Source organism: Tupaia chinensis, unplaced genomic scaffold (genome assembly GCF_000334495.1).
Source record: "Tupaia chinensis unplaced genomic scaffold, TupChi_1.0 Scaffold000434_1, whole genome shotgun sequence".
Classification (NCBI taxonomy): Eukaryota; Metazoa; Chordata; class Mammalia; order Scandentia; family Tupaiidae; genus Tupaia; species Tupaia belangeri.
In genome coordinates this window covers 846,119-856,718 of record NW_006159939.1, presented here as the reverse complement: position 1 = coordinate 856,718, position 10,600 = coordinate 846,119, and the positions used below count along the sequence as shown (strand labels likewise).

The 10,600-nt window shown below is 38.8% G+C and overlaps 1 protein-coding gene across 1 annotated transcript in view; it reads right to left on the bottom strand.

Annotated features, from left to right (window-relative positions):
* Positions 1 to 10,600, bottom strand: part of GYS2 (glycogen synthase 2) — a 79,517-nt gene that overhangs the window by 53,910 nt on the left and 15,007 nt on the right. Inside the window, exons 5-7 of the mRNA XM_006155074.3 lie at positions 6,008 to 6,152; positions 260 to 377; positions 5 to 97 (exon numbers count right to left, since the gene is read on the bottom strand). Coding sequence (XP_006155136.1) covers positions 5 to 97; positions 260 to 377; positions 6,008 to 6,152 — 356 coding nt within the window. The remainder of the gene's footprint in view (positions 1 to 4; positions 98 to 259; positions 378 to 6,007; positions 6,153 to 10,600) is intronic.

Genomic DNA, 10,600 nt, shown 5'->3' with positions numbered 1-10,600 from the left:
TAAGGATTCAAGGAAGATGTCAGCTCCTTTGTTCGAAAACTCATACCTCCCAGCGATGAAAAGGAACAAAGTCTTGTCAAGATCAAAGTCTAGATGACTGAAACAAAACAAAACATTTCAAATGAAGTTAAACAACAGCAACACAATGTTCGTATGATTCTGTTTTTGTAAGAAGGGGGCCAGGAAAGATAAGCAATTAACAGTATTATCTTCTCTCTTATATATATATATATTTTTTTTTAAATAAGGGGAAGCATACCCATAGAAATGACCCCTAACAAAATCTTGAATCCTGGCCTTGTACATGGCGTGGAGGTTTTGAAATTCATGCACTGCTGAAAATTTCTTCACATTCAAGCCATTTGGAGTAATTACGTCTGGAAAACCAAAATGAAATGAAAATTATCTTTTGGGAGAAGGTGTCATTGTAGGAAAAAAGTGTTTTCAGTAGAGTTAGCTGTCTATTCACATTCCTGTTTCTGACTACTACAGAATTTAAAATTTATAAAATTTCAAAATCTAGTCTTCTGGTGAAAACAGAATATCAGGAAACCTGACCAAAATAACAATGAATGAATGAGACAATAACAGAGTTCAATCAATAATTTGTTGTTATAACTCATCATTTGACTATTATTATAGTTTAGATGTATTGATTGCTCATGTACACCAGGCACTGCTCTAAAAGCTGAAAAATGTAACCCATTTAATCTGTGCAATAACCAACAGGGTAGGTGATCTTGTCTTCATTTTTCAGAGGTGGAAACAGGGCACAGAGTTGTTAGGAATCTGTCCAAAAGCACATGGCTGGGGTCTGGCAGGTGGCATGGTGGTTAAGGGCGCTGGATTCTCACATGGCCGACCATGGTTCAAGTCCTGGACCTGGCAGCTTGCTTTCTCACTCTCTCTCCCTCTCTCTCTCTCACTCTGTCCCTGTCTTGTCAAATAAATAAAGTTAAATAAAATAATTATAAAAAAAATTCTTAAAACACACACACACACACACACACACACACACACACACACACACATGGCTGGTAGGTGGGCACAGAATCCATGCAGCCTGCTTCATACGCTGTGTCCTGAACCACTGTATTAAACTTTCTCTTTCCATCTTGTTTCACCCAAGCATGTGGGAAATCTATGTCTTTGGAAAACTGGAAAGGCATCCCATGTTTCTAATATTTATTTTTATTTCTAGTTTTTAATTTTAATACAATTGATCCATTCTGCTCAGAAAATTTTGTTGCTCGGGCAAGAAGATATTCTTGACTTTCTAGAATATTGGTCTGTGATAAGTAAGAGAGAGAATACCAAGAGCACATGATGGAAACCACCCGTTGAGTTGAACACATGACTTACTGCAATTACCATCAGTGAAAACAAAAGAAATAAAAAGAAGAGGCTAGGTTAAAAAAAAAAAAGCATATAACAATGGAAATTTTTGCAATGGAGATCTGTGCGCAAATTATAAGCATGTCACATCAGTTTGAAGAATCCTTGATAGCATAGCATTAGCTATGCTCTTGAAAGGTTTCCAAAAAGTCAGCACAGGCTTCTTGATCACTTCTTGTGAAAAATAAAAACAAACAAACAAAAAAAAAACTGATTTTTTTTTTGAATTTTTACTAGGTAATCAGGCATTGGCTATATTTGATTTTTTACTTCTCTTTTTGTCCATAGTATGTGTGTGCTTATTGGAGAGAGTCAGAGAGAAACAGGGAGAGGAAAAGTGAAAATGCATTCCCCAAGGGAATGGCCATGCCACAATTCTTTCTGCATTCTCTTCTTGGGATTTTGGGCAAATATGCACATGCACCCAGTTTGACTTTCAAGCCACCTCATCCAGACTCTAACCAGGGTTGGCCATGCGGGAGTCCAACACCTTAACCACCACACCACCTGCTGGCCCCTTGCTCTACTTATTTACACACGTTCCCACAATAGAGTCCATTTTAGGTTGCCAAGATTTCTCGTGGAAGCTTTCATGAGAGTAATTCCTAGATGAACTGCACTGTGTGATTAGGATAGAATAATAATTACCTTTTAACATGTCTTTTTATGGCATTTATAGGAGGCTTAATTTGTACCAGACCTTAGCATATTTTAATAAAGTTGTAGGAGTTGTCTTTTCGTTGCTCCCATTTTTTAAAAATTTTATTCATTTATTTTATTTTACTTTATTTTATTTTGAATTTGACCAGAGAGAGACAAAGAGAGGGAAGAAAAGTGAGAAAGCAAGCTGCCAGGTCCAGGACTCGAACCATGGTCAGCCATGTGGGATTCCAGCTGTCTTAATCACCATGCCACCTGCTGGCCCCTTGTTGTTCCATTTTACAGATGAAAAAACTGGCCTTCAGAGAGCATTAACTGCCCACAGTCAAGTCACAACACGTAAGAAAGGTAGAATTTAGAAAAAGGCAGCTTGACTCTGGAGTCTCCATGCTTATCCACGGCAACGGGCAATTGGATCATGCAAAAACATGAGAGCAAAGATATACGATTTGAAATCCTCTGGAATTTTCTAAATTGTCTCACAAATGATTAAAAATTAAGAATCTGTGTCCTGATACTAATTATCTAAGTTTAACATAAAGAACTAGGGCAATGAAGTCTCCCGATGTCCATATTTATAATGCAGAATAATCTCATGCATGCAGGCCCACACAATCGTAGGCTGGTAAAGGTAAGAAACAGCAGTCCAGAAAAAGTAGATAGACAGATAGATAAGTTGACTTTATTTATATCATTTGCCTATTTTTGTGGCTCAAATACTCCCACTGTGACGGATTTCAGGCCAGCAGGGTGAAGGCAGAATTGTGAAGAGATGCACAATAATACCATAGTAGTATTTCCACCACACAAATGCAAATATAGATATAAATAACGTAGGAGCATAGAGCCTAGTAAATGTATCCTAACAAGTAGGAAGCAATGTCTTTTCAATTTTTATATATTTATTTAATAGTAAGCCATTACATTTTCTTTGTTTTTTTTTTTTGACAGGTTTTTCTTTTTGCTATAGGGCGCGTGTGCTCGCCAGACAGACAGAGAGAGACAGAGAGACAGAGAGCGAGAAATCACCTCCCAGGGGGGATGGCCGTGCCGCAATCCCTTCTCCTCCATTCTCCTCTCGGAATCTTGGGCACACCCGCACACGCGCCCGGCATGAGTTTTATGCCACTGGGTCCGGGACACAAACCGCGGTTGACTACGTCGGAGTCTAGCGACATAGCCATTACACTAACTGCTGGTCCCCGAAACCATTACATTTTTAATGAGGGTGGTGCTTAGTAACTAGCTCACAAATATCCTGCAGGTTAACAATTGATTCTTGTGAGCAGGTACGAACTGGTTCTAGAACATAACATCTAAAACATGCTTTTATGACTTATTGATAGATAGGGAATTATTCAAACACTCTTACATAGTGACACAGTTAAAATTGTAGGTTTTTCTCTAATGAAAATACTTATATAGAATTTGAGCTTTATAAATTGTATTAAAAGAATTCCCTGGTGTACTATTATGCTAAGAAAATCTTCAACTTGTGAGAAGTTCCCCCCTATGGTTGGTATCACTTTAAATTTTAATTTAACTAATTATGTCAAATTAATTAATTACATAGGTGCAATTATTTTTTAGGTGATGAATTAATTTACATGTCATTTAAATTTCAAAAATTCAAAATATAGAGACCAGCAGATGGCTGGACTTCCACATGGCTGACCGTGGTTTAAGTCCCACATTTAGCAGCTTGAAATTCACTCTGGGTGCGTGTGAGTGCATGCCCAAAATCCTGAGAGGAGAATGGAGGATAAGGGATTGTGACGTGGCCTTCCCCCTCAGGGGTGATTTCTCACTTTCTGCCTCTCTCTCTCTCTGGTAAGCACACATGCCCTACAGCAAAAATCTCTCTCTTAAAAAAAAAAAAATCAAAATATATATTTTTAAAAGCCTCCCTTTTACTTCTGCACCCCAGGTATTTTCTCTCCCTAGGAGTAATATTTTGGCAACTAATATCTTGCTATTGTTCCTAAGAAGAAGACATCAGTACCATTAGCCTTTCTGAAGTTAAGAATGCCAATCCAAATGAAAAAGATTGACTAAAAGATAGCAGCTGGAGCTTATATCGAGGAATTAGCATGGGCTCAAAAATTGATAAGAAAAATCAACAACCAGAAAAATAGAAAAATGTTTAGCAGGGCCAGCAGTTAGTGTAATGGCTATGTCGATGAACTCCCATAAAGTCGACCGCAGTTCGAGTCCCGGACTCTGTGGCTTGAACTCACGCCGGGCGTGTGTGCGTGTGTGCCCAAGATCCCAAGAGGAGAATGGAGGAGAAGGGATTGCAGCATGGCCATCCACCCTGGGGGATGATTTCTTGCTTTCTGTCTCTCTGTCTCTCTCTCTTTCTGGCAAGCGCAAGCGCCCTATAGCAAAAACCTCTCAAAAAAAAAAAAAAAAGTTTAGCAGTACTAGAAAATATAGCATTGGAACAGACTTAGTGTATACAGTGTCCTAACAGTAAGGGAAAGACAGAGGTGTTCAGCATCCTCAAATGCAAAGGAGTATCGAGAAATACTGAAAATATAAAAGATCTGTGAATTTGTTGATTTGGGGACTAACAATATCAAACTAGTGTTGAAGGTTAGAAGCCAAAGTCCAAGGAATGCAGGTGTAAGCGGAAGGAACAACTATGGCTTCCTGTTCCAAGAGATTTGGCAGCAGGAGGAAAGAGGAGCTTATACAGACATGTGACACGGTGGCAGTCTTTAGGAAATTTTCACTTTTGGATATTAGGAAAAAATAAAGCATTTTTGTAAGCTCCAAAAAGAATGCTGTAGATGGGAATAAAGGAAGATGTAAGAGAGAGAAATGAGCATACTGACCAAGTTAACCGCTGTAACGGGCATGACAGAATCTAAGTGAATTCAAGAGAATCTTCAGGAGAAGAGAGAATGCTATAGCATCTTAATGCTTCCACTATTCAAATTACTTTCATTCTTATTCTATTTTGTTTTGTTTTTTTAAAATCTAGAACCTTGAAATAGCATCTCCTTCAGGCATGTAATTAATTGTGTCTGAAAGAAAACTAGAAACAAGACCACAGGAATCAAGCAAAGAAGATACATTAAGACCATTTGGTTGCAAATAATTTAACACTGACTTAAGTATAATAATGAGGATCTATTAAAAGGATGCTGGAGTATTTCATGGCAAAGATTTAGCTGAGCCTCAGGAATTACTCTAAATCATCATCAAAAGCACTGTGGAGAACCTGCAGAGGCCTCTTCCATTCTGTTTCTGCTTCTTACAGCACTTCACTGTAATTTCACCTTTGCATCCGGTCCGGAATAGAAAACCCGGAGCCACCAATGGCTTCGAAGCTGACATTTTATTACAAACAGACTCTCATTTGAATGGGAGCATTCCAATTGGCCTGGCTTATGTGAATGGTCACCTTTGAACCAATCAGCTGTAGAGAGGAAATAGTGTCATATTTTGTGAACATGCTTCTTTGCATTGAAATCTCTGGTTGTGTCCCAAGACAGTTCCCAGAAAAACTTGCAAGGAGGTCTAGGGAAGAGGTAAAAACAACAGGTTTCTACCAAATAGCATCCATGAGGCCATGTCACAAGACATAATACTGGATTAGTTTCTCGCAAATTTCTGTGTTGTTGTTTTATTTTTGTCTTTTATTTTCTAAAAAGAGAAGAGTTGACTTGGTTTACTTACACATACCAAGTCATTCTGAGAACCCAGTTCATAAGCCAGACATTTTATGCATAGCTCATTTCTTCAACAAGCACAGAATGAATTCTTAATCCATTCCAGATATAGTTTAGTGTTAGTTTCACAGCAAACTTACTGAAACTGAGAGTTAAAATATGTGTGAAGATGTGAATGCAGTTTCCCTCTATTTTATATTAGAAGAATAAAATCCTCATAATCTAATGTCATTTGGAATTGCGAGATAGGTGAGAAATTCAGGGATAGTACTTGCCAGGCTTTCTCTTCAGCATGTGTTCCGCCTCAATGGCTGTGATTTCAGAAACTGTGGTGAAGACATGAGCACAATGCACCGAGGCACGCTCCATACAGTACCGGTGGTAAATCTGCCTTTCTCCAGCTTCTTTGTCTATGTTAAACTGTTCAAAACAAACAAAGTTGCTTACACTGATCCTTCTACACAAGCAAAACAAAATCACAAATGCCATGCATTAGTCTTCATCAAAGCAGTGTGAAACGTTATGGCTACAAAAAAGTGATGATAAATTTTTAATGAAGTCATTACAAGAATCTATAACTACTTATGCTTTAAAAAGCATCGTTTGCTTCATTTCTCTTTCTGAACTGCTATTTAATCCCCTGAGTAAGTGATATTTATTCTTTGCTGTAATCACATGGAATTCTTATCTTTTTGGTATTTCACTTATTTGCTTAGCCCATACTTTAGTTATTATTTATTTAAGAGAGATTTTTTGCTATAGGTTGTGTGCACTCACCGGAGAGATAGACAGAAAGTGAGAAATCACACTGCAAGGGAGATGGCCACTCTGCAGTCTCCTCTCAGGACTCTGGGCACACATGCACATGTGCCCGGCATGAGTTTTAAGCTGCCAGTTCTAGGACTCAAACCATGGTCAACTACGTGAGAGTCCAATGATGCAATCATTATGCCATCTGCTGGTCCCAGCCCACGTTTTATTAATATTGAGTGATTTACCATGTGGGATCCAACACCTTAACCATCATGCCATTGGCTGTCCCCAGTGAAGAGGGATTTTCTAAGTAAGCAAATGGAATATACAAATGTACTAGGAGAGACTAGCAGGAGCCTGGAGATCCCATGGGAGATTGTTGTGAGGTAAAGTATGTATGCCTGCTTCTACCTTTTTTGAATCTGTGATATGTATCGCATACATATGGCGTTTATGCAACCCTTTCTGGTCACACATGCTGTCCACCTTTGCACCTGTTTATGACAACACGTTAAAATATGTGCCTGATAATGCCAACATTTAAGACATATATAGACCTAGCTCTTTTGATGATGGGTCTTACTCTCATTGTGTTGTCCTGTACCTGATAACTTTGTGTCAAATTCTGGATAATATATATAAAATAACAAATAAAGACTTCAAGTATATATAGACTAGTAAAACAATCCAATGACAGAAGAGGGTAACTCTATAATTGAAGACTAGATCAAAATTTAGCCAGAGGAAAGAGCTAGCATCCATCAGTCAGCCCAGTTGCAGTAGCACATACTGCTAAAACAGCATGGTTCTCAAGCTGGAACCACAGGGGAGGCCCTAGTTTGATTCCCAGTCCTACCTAAGGGCGGCACCTTGTGGTATTCTTTTGTAATCCCAGTAATCTGTGAGATTGTGACAGGAGGATTACAATGTAGAGACACTTTCAAAAGAATTTGGGCCAGCCAATGGCATGGTGAATAAGGTGGTTGGATCCTACATGGCCCACTGGGTGATTCAAGTTCTGGACTCATTGTGGCTTGAAAACCGCACCAGACACATACATGTGAGTCCAAAAATCCCATGGGGAGAATGGAGAAGGGATTATGGTGTGGCCATTCCTCCTGGGTGTGTGTGTGGGGGGGGGTGCTTTATCTCTTTCTCTCTCTCTATTTCTCTGTGTATCTCCAGTGAGTGTATGTATCCCATAGCAAAACTAAAAATAAAATAAAATTTAAAAAATTTTAAATTCATTTGTCATTATGAATATTCTAAAATCCTTATGGAAATGTTCTTAAATTTCCTAGTTACATAGCTATTAAGAAAAAAGAGGGCCCACTCTGATATAGCCTGATATGTTGCTCAAGAAAGGTCAGATCCTACCTTCGAGTCTCCTGCCTTGTCAGCCTGGTACAGGCTAAGTAATGCACTTGAGTGCCCACGGCTGGATGGGCTGGAGGACTGGAGGAAGGGGATCTCAGGGTGACCAGACCCTGTGGAGGGTGTTTTTCTCCCTCTGTTTCACTTTCACTCTTGCATTCACACACACTCTTCATCATGAACAAAGGGAAAAAGTGTGTGTGTGTGTGTGTGTGTGTGTGTGTGTATAATAAAGGCACAAAAACACTAAAGACCTTTTAAAAATTAGTTATCTGGCCATTATAGTAGAAGAGATAATGGAATGGCTGGACTTCATGAGTTTGGACATATCTTCTTGGCGATTCTCAGAAAATTCATGTGCTGGCTGAAAATATCTGAAATGCTCTTTCAGTTAAAGGATTTTACTAAAACTTAAACTAACATCAAGGTTATTGTGGACTATCCATTAACAAAAAAAATGCTTTTAGTTAGTAGTTAGTAGTTGAATAAAATAGCCCAAATCTTTTTGTTTTTGCAAAGTTAGATTTTTTTATTTTTGTTCTGACATTTTGCCTATGTCAGGACTTACTGAAATTGTTCCTGGGTCCTTTATTAGAGACTAAATTATAACTTGTTCCTTATGTTGAACTTTTTTTTTTTTTGAGAGGTTTTCACTATAGGGCGTGTGCACTCGCCAGACAGACAGAGAGAGACATAGAGACAGAAAGCGAGAAATAACCCCCCAGGGGGGATGGCCACGCCGCAATCCCTTCTCCTCCATTCTCCTCTCGGGATCTTGGGCACGCACGCACATGCGCCCGGCGTGAGTTTTAAGCCACCGGGTCGGGGACACGAACCGCGGTCGACTACGTGGGAGTCCAGCGACATAGCCATTACGCTAACTGCTGGTTCCCCTTATGTTGAACTTTTAAAAATGTTTTACATACAGAGTCCGGTGATTTTTTTTTTTTTTTGAGAGGTTTTTGCTATAGGGCACATGTGCTTGCCAGAAAGTCAGAGACAGACAGAGAGACAGAAAGGGAGAAATCACTTCCTGGAGGGATGGCCATGCCACAATCCCTTCTCCTCTATTCTCATCTTGGGATCTTGGACATGCACATACACGTGCCCAGTGTGAGTTTAAGCCACCTGGTATGGGACTCGAACCGTGGTCAACTATGTAGGAGTCCAGAAACGTAGCCATAATGCCATCTGCTGGTTCTTAGTCCGGTGTTTTATGTATAGCCCAAATTCTAAACTAGTGTGAGCATGGAGGATTCTGTAGTAAAAAACAAAAATGTATATATAAATTTAATTCAAAACCTAGTTCTTGACTATTCGTGATTTACTAGTTACTCTGCTGGGCAAACATCTTTCTAGAAAGACGGGCTGATATCTGACCAAGCTTATGTTTCTCACCAGGGAGGGACTTTGAACTAAGGAGATATATAATCATATCTGAAGACAGTATGGTATAAATACTACCTTTTATCAAAAGCATAAAGCTGTAATATATAACTATATACTATAATGCATTTGTTCCTTAAAAACAAATAAGACTATTTAATGTATATTATCAATGGTGTTTATTATTACTATATAATATTCTGAAGTATTTTAAAGTAAAATATTTAATATGTCATTTGAATATCTTCTCTTTCACAAGAATCTAAGTCTGACCCTCACCAGGAAGTGTGGTTGTTGAACTTAACACAGATCACTGGTTTGCCCTTATTAGGCTACTGCTACACCAGTAGGCAACTTCCTGATCTTCTAACTTTCTGAATTCCTTTGTGGCTGCATTTTAAATATACATCTTACATTTATAATTTGACCTTTAGGTCAGGCTGACCTTTTAACAGGGAAGCTCTCACTAGGATCACTCATTGCTTTGCAAATGTTAAAGTTTTTCTGAAAGAACTTTCTTGTATGTGAAGTGTTTTTGAGACAGTAGTATAACTTTCTGGTGCAGTTATCTGGGTATTATTCTATACTGCATACACACCTACACACAACACATTTTAGAATCCTAGAATTTTTATTAACTGGGAAGGTCTTTAGACATCTCCTTCCCAACTTCCTAATTTTCCTGCTAGTGAAACTGAGTTCTAAACTGTGTAACTGATTTGATTGGGAATATAGATACCTAATTTGCAAAATGCAATTTATAGAACTCAAATGCTTTGTTAATTTTATTGGCATGATGATATAAGAGATGTATTTTTATTAATCCAATTTAACTGATGGAAACTAGAAGAAAGAAATCAAAATAATGATTTGGGGTCATGAGATTAAGTAGTCTCTTCAAATGAGCAAACACAACTGTTTGGTCACCAAGGATCCACATTCCTGTTTGAATAATATCTGTCTTATTTGACCTCACAAAAACTCCACGTACGTATTACGAAGTACAGGAAAAGCCTGACCTATTGACTTAACAACACGGCTTGCAGTCAATTGCTCACTTGGAGGATCAAGGAATGAGGCCTGCAGTGTAAGTTTGTATGCCTACAATCATGTTCTCCACCTGCCACTCAGAGCCATGCATGGACCCATGGTCTTCACAGCATTCCCCAAGCTTCAGGGCAGAACAGTAGCTGGGCTTGTCTCTATACAGTGTCTTACTCCCACCATGCCCTGATGAACATATTGCTCTGAACTGGGACAGAAACCAGGCCTCTCACTTCTATACTCCTCCGCACTCTGAACAAAGTTAACTAGATGAGGTGTTTGGCACCCCGGGGAAAACGTTGTCATGAATA